The 20,874-nt window shown below is 32.9% G+C and overlaps 1 protein-coding gene across 1 annotated transcript in view; it reads left to right on the forward strand.

Annotated features, from left to right (window-relative positions):
• Positions 1 to 12,074, forward strand: part of LOC150101087 (SCY1-like protein 2) — a 61,318-nt gene extending 49,244 nt beyond the window's left edge. The window contains exons 12-17 of the mRNA XM_090402161.1: positions 1,621 to 1,739; positions 1,969 to 2,072; positions 2,642 to 2,769; positions 6,291 to 6,514; positions 6,840 to 6,989; positions 12,006 to 12,074. Of these exons, the coding sequence (XP_090258287.1) occupies positions 1,621 to 1,739; positions 1,969 to 2,072; positions 2,642 to 2,769; positions 6,291 to 6,514; positions 6,840 to 6,989; positions 12,006 to 12,074 (794 nt within the window). The remainder of the gene's footprint in view (positions 1 to 1,620; positions 1,740 to 1,968; positions 2,073 to 2,641; positions 2,770 to 6,290; positions 6,515 to 6,839; positions 6,990 to 12,005) is intronic.
• Positions 12,075 to 20,874: the final 8,800 nt, after the last annotated feature.

Genomic DNA, 20,874 nt, shown 5'->3' on the forward strand with positions numbered 1-20,874 from the left:
ATTAGGGTTAGTTAATCCAGTTTTGATTATTTTCGATTAATACTGAGACCGGAAATAGTACTTTTAATATTTGAAGTGTACAAGGATTATTCCAGTTCTTAAGATTTGTTGATCACATAAAGTGGGGTGAACTAGACAAAATAATATAATTAGAAGTCGTATCCATAATCTTCTTGAATATCATAGTTTTGGGGGTCGATCTATGATAAACCTGAGAGTACCTTTTATGATGAAGTCAAGAGGAGAATGGACCGAAGTAATAGCTGCAGTGCATTTATTTGGATTTCAGCGATCCTCTGATATCCACATAAGAACTGCTGATAAAAATGTGCAAGATAGATTAATGATCACGTAATGGGATTAATAGGAAATGGTTAATAAAATCAGGACAAGGAGTGTTTAGAGGGGAGTTTGCCATTATGGGTTGAGTACCACAGAGTTCGGTGTTCGGACCTTGTTGTTTAATATATTCCTAAATAATGTAGGTTCAAATATTACTGTTAATATTTCTATATTTCCTGGTGGTGATGATGATGTAAAGTAGTCAAACATTCATATGAATTTTAAGTTCTCTAGAGGACGATCCTCAACAACTGGATGGGTAGAGGGTAAAGTGGACATAAAATGTCATGAAAACAAAGTTTGGAAAGAAGATAATATTAGATGGATATAAATTGAATGGACAGGTTTTATAAAAGGCCGATGAATACAAAGATTTGGGTATTTTTGTTGATAACGGATTTAAATTTAGGCATTATATTGGTAAGACAACTAATAAAGCTTAGCAGATCATAACGAAGATTCATTTTTAGGAGAAAGGAAGTAAAAATATATATATTAACCTTAAACATGCATACTTCGCATATTCCAGATATAAATATGAAGTTTAATAATTTGTGGAGGTCACTCCTTACTTCCCTGGATGGATTTAAGTCTCTTAATTAAGTCCAGTAATAACATAATAATAATAATCTAACGTAATAAAACTTCTACTTTTAATTGAAAATCAGTTTTAGAGATAAAGATGCAGAAAAAAGAAGGGCGTACGAAAAAGAAATAATGAATTGCCTCTAAATGTTCCTTCAGTTTCTGTAAAGAACACGAATCTTTACAGTTATTTGTGAGCTTATGCGAGGCAGCACACTTTTGTATCGGAGTAAAAGTTTCAAGTCAGAGGCAACTATTCGAATCCGTTTTTGTGTATTGCAACATATCGCTTGGAGTTAATGACGTCGCCATGAGACATGAATTCTGAATAATCCAAACTTGTAGTGCTTTGGTTTGCACGTCAAACACATACATTCCAACTTCAAACAGTATGAACGCCTACACACTCATCCTCATAAATTGACAATTTTCTTCACCTACAAATGCCCACCAATTGGACATTTGCGTAGTCTGAAAATCAGTCATTCTTCTTTCATTCATTCTGACATCGTCTCTTCACACTGCGCCATTTTCACTGCTACAATTTAGAAGCCTGTGAACGATCTGTATTTTTTTCTTTTTTATGATTCGGAAAGTACATTGGATTAAATGTGCAGTAGAGTTTAATATAAATTATCTTTCATGTTATTTATGTTAAGTTTAAGATAACTAATAATAAACTTTGTGTTTCAGGGATTTACAAGCACATGCTCGGAGACAAAAGATATGGATTAACCGTCAATCTGCTCGCTACTAAAGTAATGCCTACTCTCATACCAGTAGTTGTTAGTCCAGCGCTCAAGTTAGATCAGGTGCATCAATACATAAATTTTACATCTTCAGTTATTATTTTCATTGTCTAATACATTCTTAGGGCAGTGTGATGAATATATTTAAGCCCACAAGTTATAAAAAGTATATTTTATTACAAGAACTGCTCTTTATCTAGACGTCTACATTGGAACGAGTGATATTAACTTATCTCATACATTATTAAAAACAATCTACAATTTTAATTGGTTGATTTTCTTCTGTTTATAGTTTACTTCCCTTGTCGAACTGCTTAGAGAGATGCTTGAACATGTAGCTAAAAGTCAAAGAAATAAGCTCAAATTGGAAAAACTTTCCATTCCTTCCACAGACGTGTAAGTATTTTAATTAATATTTGATGGGTTAGCTTCACAATCACCCTAAAACTGCGTAAGTAAGAAAAAAATCGCTCAGTTTTAGATTGATTGCGAAGCAGTTTACTTCGCAGTCTACTAAAAACTTGGTAATAAATTGGATCCACAAAATTTCTAAAGAAGCACTAAGGCAAAGACTTAAGATAGCAAAACGGTCATTGTGATGATACGTCTTAAGTTAAAGAAGTTATTTTTATAAACTGTCTTCAATTAATCGCTACCTCTAAAAACAGAGCAGCAATGGCTGATGTTCTTCATAGTAACTGCTAAGCATGACCAAGTTATTTCCATAAGTAGTATGGAAACATCTCTGACGATGTAGGATTAAACAGATGCAACAATTCCTTTTTTTCTGTTATTCGCTGGTTTTCAGCACAAAAGCGATATGGTGTAATTTACGTATAATGTATATATCAACCACAACAGGTTACAAAATGAACGAAGTGCAATTATTGAATAGAAGAGCTTAAAGTACTTTATATGTGTGAAGTATATAAATTTAAGTCACTGTGACTGTTCAAATGTTTCAGATTGCCTGTCCAGCTTCAATACTCTATGGAACAAGCAACAGGATATCCTCACCGACCTCCAATGTTGCGGTTAGAGTCCAGAAGAACGTCTATCAGTATGGATGATGTTGTTAGGAGATCAAATTCAGGTAAGAGCTTATAAATGTAATATAAATAGATATATTGGTGTAGGTAAGTAGGAGTTTTCTTTTTCGGAAAAAAAGGCAAAGTTTTAATCCCAAAACTCGAATAAAGCGACAGAATAACTCAAACAATATTTGCGTACAATTGTAATTAGGATTAGGAACACAAGATGGCTGCAGTCTGCTGTATTCTGATCACTCTCTCTCTCTCCTCTACTAAATAATTTCATTACATTCTTGTCCAAAATGAAGTTTTACTTACTCCGTTTCGAACATGAAAAGGATTTTTTTAGAAGATTTATTCATTATTAACTTGACGAAAACAATCGATGAACTTCATTAATTGTATTTTGAATGAAATCACTAGTGTACTGTTGTTGTAAAATAAAGTTTCCTTATCTCGAATAGATTAGTGATTTAAGTTGGTTAGTTATGAATGATTCTGTTGATATCTTCCTTCACTGCATACATCAACAAAAGAAATCAACTGCTTGAGGAAGCAACTAAAATTAATGAAAAGTATTTCATCTGCTGCTGCTGCAGGTCTAGATTAACTCGTGCTATCTTCCACATGAAGCAATTTCCATTCATGATGAGATTGGTTTTTCTCTTGTACACTAACGATAGATGCTAATTGCATAATGGAAGGATTATCTGTTCCTTTAGTCGTTGGTAGCGAATCTTGGGCCTCGTCAGTAGCAAGCAGACTTGACTTAATTCTTCATCTATTTCCACATCGGTGTTTTAAAAAGAAAGAAGAAATGAAACGAGAACAGATTGGTTTCCTCTGTTTTTATGACATTCCCATCGTTCGCTCTTTAGAGTATAATTATTCTTTCAAATGCACATGTCTTAAAGGTGCAATAATACTTAATATTGCATCTTATTCTTGTCCTGCTCTACGTTGAAAACAGTAGTAAATCTAAATCCTTAAAAAAAATGTATTCCATTCTGTGATTCAATCTTCAAAAAGTATACTGAATAAATTATTATGCATATTTCTATTTCATTATTTTATTCAATTCATAAATTTCAGATAGAATATTTCCCTAAAATTCTGTCTTGTAAAATAAACGCGCCCTTTTATTCGCATGACACATATCTACCCAACTGAATAGTTGGGATTGGATCGATAAGTCAGCTACCGAAAGAAGTACAATACAATTAAAACCAGCAAGAGACAGGCTATTAGCAGGAACACGGAATGTCCGTACATTATGAACTCCTGGAAAACTAGACTCATTTTGCAAGGAGATGGAGCAACACGATGCGACATCCTTGGATTAACGGCGATGCGCTGAACAGAGTTGAGAGGTGGAAGAATCATTTGGTCCGGCAACTGTATAAAACACAAGCAGGAGTTGGGTTCCGACTCAGTAAAAGAGGAAAAAAAGCATTTATAGAACACAGACCAGTAAATGAATGACTAATAATAGCAAGATTGCAGAAATTCCATTTAACATCGCAGTTTTTATTCTATAGCAACTTGGAAATAATCTTAAAAGCAGTACCAAAGAAAGATATAATAATCATTGGAAGAGATTAAAAAGGAGCATGAAGGATGAGAAAGAATAATGGGCAAATAGCGATATGAAAAAAAGCAATGAAAGAGGAAACGGGATGCTTGAATTTGCCTTGAAACATGACACGGTAATTTGCCATCAAACTTCCAGCAAAAGACTGTAATAAGTGGACATGGCGATCACTTGATGGAAGAACGAAGAGCATGATATTTATAAGCAAGAGATAGGCCACATCAGTTTGACAGTGTGAAGAGCGATAGACAAAACAGTCTTAGAAACAAAGCAGACGAAGAAGAGATGGATCTAACAAGAGACATTTAAACATAATTCAAGAAAAAAGGACATTAAAAATTAAGAGAGGGAGAGAGAGAGAGAGAAGTATAGAATGAACAGTGCCAGGATATCAATAAATACTGTGGTGAATAATGAACAAGAGAACTATATAAAATGATCAGAAACGTCAACAAGAAATGGATCCAAAGGCAGCGAACCATAAAACATGAAAATGGTGAAATCTTGATGAATACAGAATAAATAGGAGAGAGAGAGAGAGAGAGAGAGAGAGAGAGAGATGGATAAGAGATGGATATATATATATATATATATATATTGAGGTTGCAAAGGCAATAAAATATCTGAAAAAACCATAAAAGCACTGGGAATGAAAAGATCACCGGAGAGATGTTAAAAAATTGTGGTGAGGCAGAACAATACTAATTGTGTAACATTTCATGGGAGACGAAGGCAAAATACAAAAAGAATGGACAAAATGAGTACTAATACCCATTTACAAAATAGAAAGCAAAATGGACTGCCGAAACTACAGAACAATTGCTCTGAGTTGATGTGAGAAAAGTATTTGTGATGAGATTAATAGCAGGTATAAGGAAATTAATGGAAGATTGAGCAAGCAGGATTTAGAAGAGACCAAAGTGCTGTGTACCAAATATTAATGTTAAGTTTAATTGTGGAGAAAGCTGTTCATTAAAATAAAAATTTTCATATCTGTTTTGTTGACTTTCAGAAAGCATTCGACAATACATAGAAAGTGGCATGGACTGTACTTGAATCTTATGGTGTGGACAAATGAAGAACGTGGTATGTCTCTTGCAGAACATCAATGACAATGCAGAGGCTGCTATGAGAAAAAACTGTGGATTAATAGGAAGATGGTTCCGGACAACAAGAGGCACGAGATCTCCTCCCCCTCAGCATCTTCTCATGTATTTGAAAAGTACAAAAATAAATAATTGATGAATTGCAGATGAACCTAGTTGTTATATTTGAACTCTAAAAAGAGATATGATGATTCGACGGAAACTAAAGCTTTCTTGAATATATCTGTAGAATGGATAACAGTAGAAAGATCACGCCTTGATGCTTGGTACAATGGACGATATAAACAGAAGAGGACGGCCAAGGAGAGAGTGGGTCGATGACGTGGAAAGAGTTTGCAGGATTTGAGTCGCCTGGCCATGGACAGAGAAATGGCAAAGACTTGTGAAACAATCATCAGACACTGATGATGAAGATGACTCGGTACATATGATAAGTAAAATAATAGTGTTATACTTGTTAATGAATCTGATGCATAAAACTTGCTATTATAATCTCTTAGATATCAAACACTTGAAAAATGCCTGGTGTGTGGTAAATTTAAATTTAAAAAAAAAAATCCTTAATATGATGCCTGATGTTTTACGGTTTGAATATGTTTGGTGACCTAAAAGGTATTGATTGAACTGGCGAAAATTAAATCATTCTGAGGGGTCATTTTGTTAGTAACCTTTCGTCTAGGCAATGACGTCCAAATGAAAACCTTTTTATAATATTATATTATCAAATATCAAGATAATACTGCTTGATTAATTATAATTAGTGTTTCGGCAGTATTAATATTTTAAACCTCTTCATGGATAAACGGTGGATTTCAGTGAAATATATTTAAAGAATGATACAATTGAACTTATTTGTGCATTTTTATTATATGGTCGATTTTTACAGCATCGTCATCCCCAGATTCTAATCTTCTAAGGGTACAAGCCAATCTTCCTGGCAGGCGTCATTCTGATAACACCATTCAACCACCTCGGATCCTCATAGCTCCAGCAAGTCCTGAAGGAACACTAAAGCGAGGACCAAGTGCAGGATCGTTACCAGTAAGAAGACATTCTACGGTAGGACCATTCGTACCACACGACAACAGGTTTAATTTTAATACTCCAAAGGTAAGAAAAAGGCTTTTTATAACTTCATATACGTTGACTGTTTAAACCAAACAAATTTGTTCGATGTGTTCCATCATCATCAGGTGATGAAAAAAAGTCTGCATAATAGATTATCCCGAAGTCCGAAATTATTCAAATCCATAAATGACTCTCATCCCGTTAACAGTGGCTCAATCCTCGGTAGGAAGGATCGACCAAATTTTTTCTCGCATACTTCCCTATAATGCCCTTCTCATTCTTATTAAGTTTAAGGACTATTTTTAATTTTCTCTAAATTAAAAGTAGTAACATTAATTCTTCTCTTTTTCTATCTACATTGATACAGATGCCTCCTCCAAATTTCAATATGGATTTTCTCGCTACGACCCGAGCAGGCATGAGAAGATACTCAGCAGCTGCCATCTGTGGTGCTGGACTTGGAGGTCCAGGAGTAAACCAAAGCTCAAGTTTGCTACAGCAGCTTGGTTCAGGAGTGGTAATTAATATGAGATATTTGTATTTTTTAAAAAGATAAATGAAATAACTAATCATTAATTAACTAATGAACAGAAACTTAATAAAAGAACCCCAATAATATGGTGTTAATTATTACTTTTCTGTTTCAGCAGTGACAACTTTTAAATAATACTTACAGAATTTTATAATTAACATTTATCTAACTTAAAAGTAACTTCTTAGCAAAATACACCCTCTGTCCAAAAGAAAACCGAACTTTTCGAAAATATGAGAAACTAGTGGCGTAACCTGTTGTATCTTTTTGTTGTTGTCGAAAGCGTCAACCTTTAGTAGTGTTGTGTCAATGGTTTATGACATCTGTTTCATTAAAAGCCAAGTTATAGTGCCAAGAGTGACAGTGTTTTGACGAACGGTCGGAAAATGAGTTTCAAACATCGAGCTGCGATTGACTTTTGTGTTAAACTTGGTAAAAGGTTTACCGAAACGCATCAAATGCTTCAAAAAGCGTACGGTGATGAATGCTTATCTCGTACTCGAGTTTACGAGTGGTTTAAGCGATTTCAAAGTGGCCGCGAGACGCTTGAGGACGACGAAAAGCAGGGCCCTCCAGAAACTGGACTGAGCGAAGTTAACATCCAAAAAATACGTGATTTCAGCAATGAAAACCCGAAATCGTCCGTGAGATTGATTGAAGATGAATTAGGGATTCCACAATCAACTGTGCACAACATTTTGACCGAGAGTTTGAGTCTTCGTAAATTGAATTTGCGATTTGTTCCCACAAGTTGACGGACGATCAAAAAATGTATCGAATTGAATACTGCAAGGACCTCATTAAAACCGCTTGTAAGGACTCAAACTTCCTTGAAACGATCGAAACTTGATATTTTGAATATGAGCCCAAAACAAAGCGCCAGAGTGCTGAGTGGAGACCACCAGAAGAGGGGCATCCGAAAAAAAGTCGCTTGGAGAAGTCAAAAGTAAAGACAATGCTGATTTGTTTCTACGATTCCAAGGGCATCATCCACAAAGAATTCGTTCCGACTGGCTAAACGGTCGATGGTGAGTTTTATCTCGAAGTTTTGAAGCGATTGATAGCTAGAAACCGTCGTGTATAGCATGAATATCGTGACGACCGACAGTTCGTGAAAACACACTGTCACTCTTGGCACTATAACTCGGTTTCTAATGAAACAAATGTCATAAACAGTTGACACAACACTAATGAAAGTTACCTCTTTCGACAACAAAAAAGATACAACAGGTGGCGCCACTAGTTTCTTCTATTTTCGAAACGTCCGGTTTCTTTTTGGACAGAGGGTGTATGTTTCCACTATTTGCTTCTGAATGTTTAATATTTGCAGATGTCGAATAAGCGAATATGCAGATAACAAAAAGTTAAGGAGAAAGTCAAAAACAGACCGAAGATGTAACATACACACAACTGTACTAAGAGATCGTCTAACTAAGCATGACTTGTACAGCTTATATAACCCACACACACACACACACACACATGACGTTAATTTATACACCTGATAAAATATGTTTCAGCCTCAGTAACTGAGTCGTCTCGAAATCCTTTCGATTAGAAAGATTCGGGTTCGATCCTTCTTCTACTTTATAGAGCTTTCCAAGTGAAGGCGACTTAGGTCGTCTGAGTGGAGATTTTTTTTCTCCCAAACTTGAATTCTTCTTCTTCCTTTTACGTGTTAGGCATAGTGGCCTGTTACGGAGTGTCCTTAGCCCTTCCAAACCGTATTCGTTTGCCTGTTCCTGGGGACGAAAAACCCGAATTTCCGGGTGAAAAAACTCCAGTTTCCAGTAATTTTCTAAAAAGTATACGACAGAAGCTTCTTGCTAATTTGTAGCTTTTCTCATCGTAAATAATATTTTTGAGTTGAAATCCGATTCTTTCTTACTTCAACTACACTATTATTGCGATAATGTGAACTCTGTCTGACAGGTTTTCATCTCGTTCATTTAATCTAACTTAGTAGATTTTTGTAAAAAAAATTCACTAGAGTACATTTTTATGAAAATAAAAAGGGTCATGAATATAAAGAATAACAAGTCCTTCTGTAAGAGCTGCTAAAGTACAATTCCACACACAAATACAGTCCACACATCAGAAACCAAACCTGTTCATGATTGTGGAAAAATTGTCAGCGTTTCAATTGAACACTGACGCAATTGAAGTTACCTTTAAGCAGAAGTAGAACAACCAACAAATACTGATTAAATTATCTAAAGAATTTACCTTCTATCCTTTGATTTATAGTATTTTTAAGAATACACCTGTTGTATTCGTATATATATATTGTATATATATGTTGTAATGATTTTTTTTTTAATTTCAGCAACAATTATTTTCTGGAAAGTAATCCAATCAGGATGACTATGGAATGTGACACTGACCCGAGTCACAGACGAGTCGAGAAGAAAGGAGGTTCTGGACCTGACCTCAGCAAGAGGAGCTCAGATATCAACCAAAAAAAAAAAAAAAAACAGTGCCAGGACTTGCTGAGAGAAAGATTCGTGCTCATCAGTAAAGCACCGCGCCTTTCTGTATGTGTTACTTTCGACAATCCCATTGAATTTTGTGCTAGCCTTCAACGGAGGGGCGCTATGGCTGCTACTGTACTTACCAATGTTCTTTCTCTCTGTCTCTTAAAGTTTTCGTGCGTATTGGAACAGCTCGTTCATCTGAATGTACTGTCGTGAACTGTATCATATATCCCCTGTATTTATCCCCTTCCTGGTTGCACTATGTGTAACCCTTCATGGTCGAAGTGGAGGTGTTTGATGTGCATGATGGAAGTGTTCTTCGAATGATAAACATTCCTTTTCATCATTCTCCATTTCGGATCACAGATTTCTATATTTCGGGTAGAGAGGGTTGGAATTGCAATTTAGGGATTGACTAAAGGGCTTTCCATGTATATGAATAATAGTATTTGTATTTCTGACTCTTATAGAGCGCTCCGGAAATGCAAAATCAAGTTTATAACTCTCTCCCATAAAATCATTTCGTTTTAAGCATGAAAAATTAGACTTCCCTTAGTCCTCCCTATTGGACATGAACGTCAAGGTATTCTCAATACCTCTGTAGAGAATCCTACTCTGATTATAGTTTGTATATTATACAGATTTATCCTTAACATCATATAAATATGTTGATTTATAAAGATTTCCATAAAATATGTGTGGATTTAAATATGTTATACATCATTAAATGACGCTTAGCCTGTTACAACTGTATTTCCTCCCACTGTTAGACTATGAAAACTATGCAGTAGAATTATATATTATATATATAGAATACAATAGTAATAACATATATAATATTAAAGAAACTCATATATTAAATAAGTTTGTTTTAAAATATAAAAGAAGTTTAAAAATTTGAAGTATTTAATAAGAATCTGGTAATACACCATTTTAATTAATATAGTTTTTAATAAGACATTCCCGGAAAATACGTTATTTGCTTGTTAAGGTTACGATATAATAGTGCTATTATCACTGAACTTTAATATATTCCTAGAAAACTATAATAAAAGCGCATTTTTATATGTTTTAGAATTACTGAGTTAGGAAGTATATATTCCTAGAAAACTATAATAAAAGCGCATTCTATGTGTTTCAGAATTACTGAGTTAGGAAGTAGAATCACGTTTCTCATGACTTAAAGAAATAAATTGACGTATGGAATGCTGTTACATAAAATTTTGTATATATTAAGAAATTATAAATCATTTGACATCCATTCTTACCAGCCCAATATCTGCTGACATCATTCTAATTGTACTTTTAGGTGCAAACAAGCAGTAGGCGCGTGGAAATCCTTGTATTTCTAGAGATGTTCTCATAGTAATACTTCTTAACGCCGCTTTCAAAAAAAAAACGACTACTTGTAATCTAGCATTGTAATAACGTTGCATCTGTCTAGTTATCTGCACGGAAGAGATTAGATATTTATTAATCCAATGTGATTGCGTAGTAATGCATGTGTTTTAGACTTTTCGAAATAGACAAAGAGAATAAATGAATTTATCAAAAACAAATTGTTATTAGTAAAGAAGGGAACTGAACAAGTACATATACATCGAACAAAGACAATCTTCAACTTAGAAAATTAAACAAACGGGGAAAAAATACAAGAGTTTCAATAGATCTTTTTAAAGGCACTCAAATCAACTTTATTAATAACAGACTGCTTCGTTCATTATTTTCGAAGAGTACTCAAAAGATTTTTTTATTACTTCACTATTTCTGTTTAAAGTAAATGTTCATTGGATACTCTAAGAAAGTATTTCCAGTGAAACGTGATACACATAAGGAAAGAAATATGAATCAGCTTAATAGGTTTCCTAAATTTGGCTCATCTAAGTTGTAACTTCAGAGAGTAATCACTGCGAACTTCTTCGCTGAGAAATGATTTTACGCAAAGAAATAGGACCTTACGAAAATGCATGTCATCAATTTTTATTTCTTCCCTCGTACGATTTCCCTTCTTCACTCTTTTCCTTCTTTGCCTCTTCGAGTTCCTACAAATTCATTGAAATTCGCAGTGATGCACTGATCACCTTTAATAAGTCGAAATTATGGAGTAACAGCAATATTCTCAGCTTTGTAGATCGCATTTCATTCCAAATGCGTCGCAGAAAATATACAGTGAACATTTTGTCTAAATTGAAACACAGATTTCGTCCGGTATGTTTATCTAAATACAACTGAAAAAATAAACAAATATAAAGAATTATTCGTTTTCAGAAAATGCGTATATTAAAAAAAGCCGTGAAATATTTAGTTATGCAGTCGTATGATATACATCACTGACAATTGTTTCCATGGATACACACGAGGTATGATGTCATAGCATGCTAGATGGGCGACATCACGTGATTATGATAACGCGTCTTTTTTTCGCAAAACGCAAAGTTTATCGATATGCAGACAGTTTGTAATCTTCACTTAAAAACTAACCTGAAGCACTTGAGTCAATTTTACGATTTCGTATTTTTTCCTGCAGAAAGATCGTACTGAAGATATTACACAGAGAAAAGGGAGTGATTTATCTCTTAAATTTATCTTTGAATAACATTAACCATCGAGAACTTTAGGAATAACTTTCTCTGGTAAATACGAACAATTTTCAGTACCATAAATTTACCGACATACTCCGAATCTTGAATAAGTTAAGTGAGTATGGCAAAGCGGTATATTTTATTGAGATATGGACATCATAAATCAACAGGAATTATAGAAACAATACGATTCTGCAGATTTGCAGGAAAAAACTCAACGCCAAAAACTTTCAAACATCTGGATGAGTATTTCTTTTAGATTTGAACCTTCCCACAATATAATTTAAAAGTATAATATAAATATTTTGACCATGAATATCTATGACTTTGCAAAATAATATTTAATTGTATTGCTTATTATTATTAATAAGAAATACTGGAAAGCACGAGCAAGTCTAGAACTTTTTTATTCTTTTATGAATATTATTATGAAATATTCATAAAAGATCATTTGAGGCTTTGGATAATGTTTTTTTCGACAAATTAATAATACATATATCATTGATATAATAAAATCTTTTTGGTGTTATTGATGAATAAAATTTAAAAATTAAAATTATTGCATTTTATTTCTTAATTATGTTAATTATTTTTAAATCGTAATTATTTTATAAAGCTTAATTTTATTGAGTGATTGTTTTGCATTAATAGTTAAGTTTTAGTTCGATAAGTATCTTTGCACTGAAAAATAGAAATATCTTGACAATGAGTATTTTTGACTTGACAAAATAATATTTGATTGTATTGCTTATTATTATGAGTAAAAAGCAGTACACAATAATATGCAAATATATGCAAAACACAAATGTAATATGATAATTTATTATGATTCATATTTTATGATACAAAGGTTAATAGAAAGAGCTATTTTGAATAATAAATATAGCCTAACAAATAGTTTTAATGTGAAATAAATATTTTTATATAAAAATTAATGTTATAGAAATAAATTATTATATTTTATTTAAATATCGAATTTATCAAAATACATAACTAAATAACATATTAAAAAATAAAACACTAAAATAAATCAAATATAAAACTAATATAAAATTAAAAAGTAAAAATTTAATTTAAAGCGGTTTGATGTCAGATTCACGGATTGATTCATAATTTAAAGTGACAAAATTGTTGATAAAATATTGATAAAATATAAAACTCTCTATCACAAATGAAATTTGCATTTTACGTATAATTTATTTTATTAAATTTTCAAAAAATTCATAGCCTAAAAACCAAGCTAATATTTTTTAAAATGTAACTAAAAATAAATATGTCCTGTAAATGTAAATATCTATATATATAAATACATAGCAAGGAGGGTTTTCTGAAATAGATGTTCAAAAGTATTTTATCTATTGTTCCTAATACAGAAATATAGAAGTCTGTGATCCTCTCTTCGTGTTTGGATGTATCGCACAGATATCTATTCTGAGATCGCGTATATTTTCAGCTATGTTGCTTGTGCTAATAAATGGATTCTTTTAAATGTTACTACAAGCAAGCTCATTCAGAGCTAAGGAAAAATAAAGAAAATATATTGTGAAATATTGTTACATTTTTCCATTTTCTCAGTTGTTTCACTTCTTGATGGCTTTTGATGTATAATTTTTGTCACGACGAACGATGTGTCTAACAAATGTCTTCATATGAAATGTCATTTTGTCATTTAAAATGTCAAACAAGTATGAAAATTGTACGAAAGTGCTGTTTTGTCTTTAAATTCACTCTATTTTAATAATAAATTAGCAATGCATGAATTAATAGAAGTTCGAAGAGAACATATTACGTGCTATAGCTAAGAATATTGTGAGAGAGAGAGAGAGAGAGAGAGATGAACATATGATAACCCTTCAATGTGAACATAATAATAAATAATAATAAAGATTGATTGGAAGAAAGAGAACGCCAGAACAGTAAATGCAGAAGACGGTATCAAGAGACGTTGTAAACAAGAGACTTGCATCAACGCGCCAGACAGAAAAGGAAAAAAAAACGTATTGGGAAATGAGATAAACAATGACAACAAAGCCATCCCTAGGATATTAAGAGAAAAAGGGGAACACAACGCCAAAGGAGAAGTAGAAATCTGAAAGGATTAATAGACTTGGAAGAATAGAGAATAGTGGGTATGATGTTACATATAGCTGAAAAAACATCTGTAGATAGATAGACAGTATAGAGACAGTTGGAAAGTGTTTCTTTTTGTTCTTTTTCCTTAATTACATTTTCCCTCTCTCTTACGAAGAACATTTTCACAGTTGAAGGCGAATTAGTCACTCAGTTAGAGGTAGCATAGATTTTTCCGGCCAAAAATTCGGGTTTTTCATTCATCATACAAAACACTCAAACTAACCACAGAACACATGTAGTTAACAACATTCACTGACCTCTTACATAACTGAAACCAATACAGTCTAACACTACTGATGTGACTGCTAGAGGGCGCAAGTAGTTCGTTATTTCTTACATTTCTCACTCCATTGATACGCACGTTTTATAATTTTGCATATCTTTGTAGAACACTCCAAGATCAATCAACAGCCGTAGGTCTCCAGTAAGTATTAAAGATCTTTCGACCTTTAAGCAGATATTTTTTCTATTTATATTCTGCCCGTTGGGGATGTTGAACAAAAGCATCCTTGGATCCTCAAAGAATGTGAAAAGTGGAGCACAGTTCGTGAGTTGCAACAGTCCTTTGTTTTGTGCATCCGTCAACATTTTTTTAAAAATCGAACTGACAGTAAATTGTCTCGCAGGCATGAGCTGTTATAGAACTACTTTTCTTTCAATGCATTGATTTAAAAAGAAGAGATGAACAGTAATAAACCTCTGAAGATCTGTCTTGTTAAAAGAGTGCCAAAGGAAATTTTTGGAAACCTTATTTTACCTTACTTAAACATGATTTGCTTTTCATTTATATTTTCATATTTCATACATGTTCATATTTAACTTCGTTAAGAAATCGAAACATGTTTCCCTCCTAAGAAAATTATACTTCTCAAACATTTAATTTCATCGATCCCAATAATTGAACAGTCTTTTGAAAATCCAACTGAAAGTAAATATCTGACTTTTGGCTTATATAGCTGCTATCACAATGTTCTAACGACTTCATTACACTCTATTTAATCTATAATTTGTTTTTTAATTACTTTTAAAAATTGGAGTTCTTCGTTGTTATATACTGTATATGTATATATATATATATATATATTTATTTAGTACAACTAATGTATATTGCACCTACATTAATAACTTGCCAAAAGATGGCGCCACGAGACAATTCATTTCAATTTTCATTTTCTAAAATGTAAAAAAAATAATAAAACCAAATTAACAAAATGAAGCACGGAAATTTTAAAAGGATTTATACATAAAAAATTGCATCGGATAATTATACAGAATGGAAATGTGTGTAAATTGATAAAGGAATTTAGGATGACAAACCAAAATCCGAAAAGCACACATAGCAGAAATCCTTAAAAAAATTGTATATAAAGCAGGGTCAGGGAAAACAATAAAATAATGCTAATATTAATAGATAATATTATTTAAATATCGGGATGAGAGAAGTCCATTGTAACCAACAAATTATTTTAATTTTGATTATTTAGTTTCGTATTCAGTATTATAAATATTATTTATATATTATTTATAATACTGAATACGAAATTCAGTATTATATACTTTATATAATACTGAATTATTCAGTATTATAAATATTATTTATAATACTGAATATTATTATTATTTAATTCCATTAATGTTATAAAATATTCATCATGAAATTTGAGTGGTGTTTATACTAAACTTTATATTTTTCCTCGAAAATTTATATGTTTAGTCATTTCATTAAGTACTTTAATTTTACTATTAATTTTCAGTAAAACAGTTAACATTTGCAAGAAAATGAAAACTTTATTAAAAACAACATAAATAATAAATATGAAGGAGAGTATTAACAGTAGTTAGAGATTAAATCGAAAATGGTATAAATAACATTTGAGTTTAATAGTGAAAAGCTTAAATGACAAGAAAACGTGTTGTATATCGTGCTGAGGTGTTCCCTTTAAATTTAATTTCGGAGAATCTTATAGAATTCGAAATTGATTATAAATGAACATATTCAATAGGCAATTTCGCCAAATTTCTTTCAAAATATAGCATTTCAATTGAGATCTCACTTTATTTATAGTAAGTAAATAATATGATTACGTCATATATGACGTAATGCCCTGAAAACATTTTTTCTTAAAAACCGTATTTTCCAAATTCCTCAAATTATGTTCCTTCGTTACTTAACATATGTTTGCTTTTCTCTCATGTTGTGTCAGTCCTTGAAGACAATGGGGGTGCTCTCCTTGGCGTTCGTGGTGTTAAAGGACTCCTTGGAGATGCTGATGGACTGCTTGGAACAGGTGTTAATGGTCTTTGGGGGTTTCCTGTTAGTGATTTTCGTGGTGTTAATGGCTTCCTTGGCGATCTTGGGGACCTCAGCCGATTGTTTTCCTCTTTTATCTTCAAAGATTCATTTAAAGCGTTTTCCTAAAAATATACAACAACGATTATTGTAATAATAAAGAACTGAAAAAAAATATATCAACATTATTGGCTTAGATCATGTTTTGTTGTATATTTTGGGACAATTGTTTTATTTATATTTCACATCAATAATTATAAAGGTGCGTAAGGATTAATGCGTAAGGAAAACAAAATACGTCTTACTGTTGAAAGGTGTGGCATCCCGAGTGTTTAATCAGTGGATAAATAACCCGCATTGCTTTCTAACTAGGTGTAACTGTGATCATAAGAGAGTCTGTGAGGAACGAGATCGCCGTAGTCTGAGAAGGTTTTGAATGGACAAACAGAACTTCCTGTGGGCAGCAATTCACCAAAACATTTAATGAAGGCCGTTCCCGACCTCACCGAACTATGCGCAGAGTATTGAAGAGGATCAGTATTGGGAGTCGCATGCCAATACGGAAATCTGGGTAGTTTTTAATTCAGTGGCCGGTGTGTATATATTTATTCTCAGGCAAATTATTTATTTAACTTGCATCCTGTCACAAATAGATCACATTTTAGTTTTTCCAGACTCTGAAAAAAAAAAAAAAAAACTGTTTCCTACTAAAGGCGTTTGCTGTTCAACGTTCAAACGTTTCCCTATACAATTAGAATACTGTTCTCCACAGACACTCATAAAATATAAATACACAGTGCAGACATGTGCTTTAGCTGCACACCATTGAAATGGCATTTATTATTCCTCTGCAAGTCTGTAACACAGAGTAAGGACTGATCAATCCCCATTTCATGAGTCCGACTGAAGAACACAGTCGGACTCATTGAAAACGTTCACAGAAATTTCTATTCTTCTTTCGCTCTATCTACGTCCATTGTCCAAATTTGGCTCCTCATTGATATCACCAATCAATATTGATATCGATTGGTGATATCAATAAATATCACCAATCGATGAAAGTACTAAAATACTTTCAGATTCCTTCACCGTCGTGCGTGTGATTAATATTAAAAATAAATAAATAAAATATTTCCTTTTATTATCAACTTTTTGGAATGTTGTTCATAGCTGTTGTAAAAAATAAATTCAATGAATGTCTTTGTTTCATAAATGTTTACAATCGATTAATGTGCTTCCAACTCTCATAAATTAAATATAACTTCCATTGCATCAACAATGCGTGGGGTTTTCAAAAGCATAAATAATAGTTGAACCTTACAGAATGATACGATGATATTTTAAGATATTACATTTCTTTATTTTATAGTTAATAAGAAAAACGTATTAACTATATGGTAAAGAAATGAGTTTTTCAGATAAATTCTGGAAGGGAAAGTAAACTCAAGAGGAAACCTGCTCTTGACTGGAGACATGAATGTACCTGAAGAACTCGGTTTCAATCCCGGAAACTAATAAATCATCCATAGAGCTAATATTATTTCAAACAATAAGATATGTCTACATATTCCCCCTCCCTTTATACCTAGGAAATCATTGATAGTCTTGGCTCCTGCTCTCAGCAAGGGCTAATTGTGCAAAGGCTGTCCAGTGATTCTCCAAAAGTTAAGCCAAAGGAGCAGGATATTTTTTTTATAATTTTCATGAACCAGTTGATTGGATGAAATGTTTCGTAAATGAATAAATAATGAACAGATTTTAACCATTCTTTAAATTAGCACAAGCACAGAAATTTCTGGGAAGAAGCATACTTTTTTGGTTTCGTCTTGAGATCCTTCCTCACTGCTTGTGCCCAAAAGTTTCTTCCTAAAGCTGTCTCGTTGCTGAATGTTCAGTGGAGGCAACCTTCTCAATTTCAGCTTCCCATCTTCCGACGTTTTCGTTCTGGAAGAATCTCTATAAAAATAAATAAAATAATAAAACAAATCTCTTATTTCTATATTTAAAAAAAGTTCGTAATACTAACAAATCCAATAAAAATTGGTATTTGAAAATCGATTTTTTGTAGATACATCAATTTCCAGTTTAGTAGATACTTTAAATTAAGAGCATCATTGGTCATGCGCCTTAGGAACAGCTTCGAAACGCTGGTGAAAGTAGACTCCATGAAATCCCTGTAACTATTCTGAGATGACAAGTGCATTGTAACATAGCACATCGAAATGTTTGCTGCATGGAGGGTAAACGATCTGAGTTGATGAGTGTACCTCATTGGGAATGATAATCGGGTAGGCTGTATAATTGAGTTTTTGAGCTTCTGGTATCAAGACATCTAAGAAGTACCAAGGAAATATTCTCCACCGGCTTGAGTTGTTCTGATCAAGAGTTCTTGTTGCCTCCATTCCATAGTATTTTCGCAATTGAAATATGCAGAGAGGAACCAGGATTCCTCTCTGCATACAACCTATCTCTAATCCTGTCTTGTGGATGTCGTTTCTTCCTCCTCCTCCTTACTGTAGACTTTTTAACACAAGCAGTGCCCTTCAGTATCCTTGTGGTACTTTTCCCTTATATTGTATTCAAGCTATTCTCTCTCTCTCTCTCTCTCTCTCTCTCTCTCTCTCTCTCTCTCTCTCTCTCTCTCTCTCTCTCTCTCTCTCTCTCTCTCTCTCTCTCTCTCTCTCTCTCAATTAAAGCATCTATTTATTGAATTTGACAATGTCGTTTATCTTCCTCTGCGTCTGTGGCAATCGGCTGTTTTCGGCCACATGCTCGATGATGACTCCATGTTTTCTATTTATCACATCTTCTCGCTATAACAGATACGATAAATGCAGTGAGCATCGTAGAATGACAACGGTTTACGATCTCTTCAACTGAAAGTCACTCCGGTCACGATCTCTTTACATACAAACTTGAACTCAAATACTACCTCCGGAGGCAAGCCACCATCTATTTACATAGTGTTCGTTTATTAATTTGTCGTTTCACGTTATTGGAGAATTTCGTTTATTTAGGAATGTTTCAAATATTTTGCTAGCTGAATGTAGATCGTACCTTTTTCTCCAACTGTCTGCATTTTCAAAAACAATAAAATTTAGTCTTTTCTGAACTTATTTAATGAGTACGGGTTTTTTTTTATTCATAGTATAGAGGCGAATTCCTCGATTGCATAATAAATGTCTAGTCTATTATAATTTTGCAGTCTTTTACAAATATTTCTGCTCATTTTAAGCAGACTGCATTTTCGATAATCAAAATTTAATTAACGTGTTGTTTTATAAAAAAAAAAAAATTAACGTGTTGTTTTGCATAACTCTCTATTAAAAGTTATGCAAAAAACCCGATTTAACAAGACCAACTAATGAACATTTTCGTAACCTGGTTTAATATATTAAGATCTTATTTTTCGTATTCTTTTGCGAAGATCTTTGGTATTTTGATATAATTAAGACTATTTAATCTCAAGTTTGACATCAGAGTTGAAAAAAAGAGGAACAAAATAAAATTTAGTGTGTGTGTGTGTGACAGCAATTTCCCAGAAGGTAATTAGTTGGACGTTGGGCAAAATTAATTCATTTGGATAACCAGAATTTAAAATATAAAGAAAGAAAGAAGACAATGAAGACGGAAATAAATGGAGACGACACCTGGCGTCATCATTTTGCCTTTCTCGGTGTATCTATTGAGCGGAAAATTTCCGAGAATATAATTAGTAGCTTCCTTCCCTTTTCAAACAAACCTTCGTAATCCATTAATTAAAATTATTTCCAGCTGTTATTCCGTTTTTTGTAATTTTAATCTTATGTCCATTCACGTGGTTTTCGATCACCATAGAACACGAAGAAAATGCTTTAGGGAAATCATAAGAAAGAAATGCGAAGATTATACTAATGTTACCTTACCAAGCAAGCAGAGAGCATAATCTTACATAAGAGACGGACATTAAAGTTATTGTTTCTATCTAAATTATTTAACCACTGAAAATATTTAAATTTCTTGATGCATACAATTTTTGTTTCTTGTCAGCAATACAAGACGATTTATCACCAGACTGTTGTCAAAATGTCATCGTCAAGACATTGACGTCTGCGTTTGAACGGGTGACACATCAGAGAGCTAAAATGTCATCCACTTCAAACTATCGAACGAAACATTACATATCTGCGCTACCTGGTGGTTATTTTTGAATATTAAGCTGGTGAATAGTTTGTTTAATTACGTAGGTGGGGAAATTATTTTATAAAATAATAAAAAAACAATTTATTAATTTGGTTCGTTCTGAAATCGTACTATCGAATATGTTCGGGGCGGTTTTATGTTTATGAGGGGACGAAGCACCTGGAGGAAAACAATCCCCACTTCACAATGTCTAAGTGAAAAAAAAAATG

Source organism: Typopeltis vanoorti, chromosome 12 (assembly GCF_054136105.1).
Source record: "Typopeltis vanoorti isolate ZY-2024b chromosome 12, IOZ_Tvanoo_1.0, whole genome shotgun sequence".
Taxonomy (NCBI): Eukaryota; Metazoa; Arthropoda; class Arachnida; order Uropygi; family Thelyphonidae; genus Typopeltis; species Typopeltis vanoorti.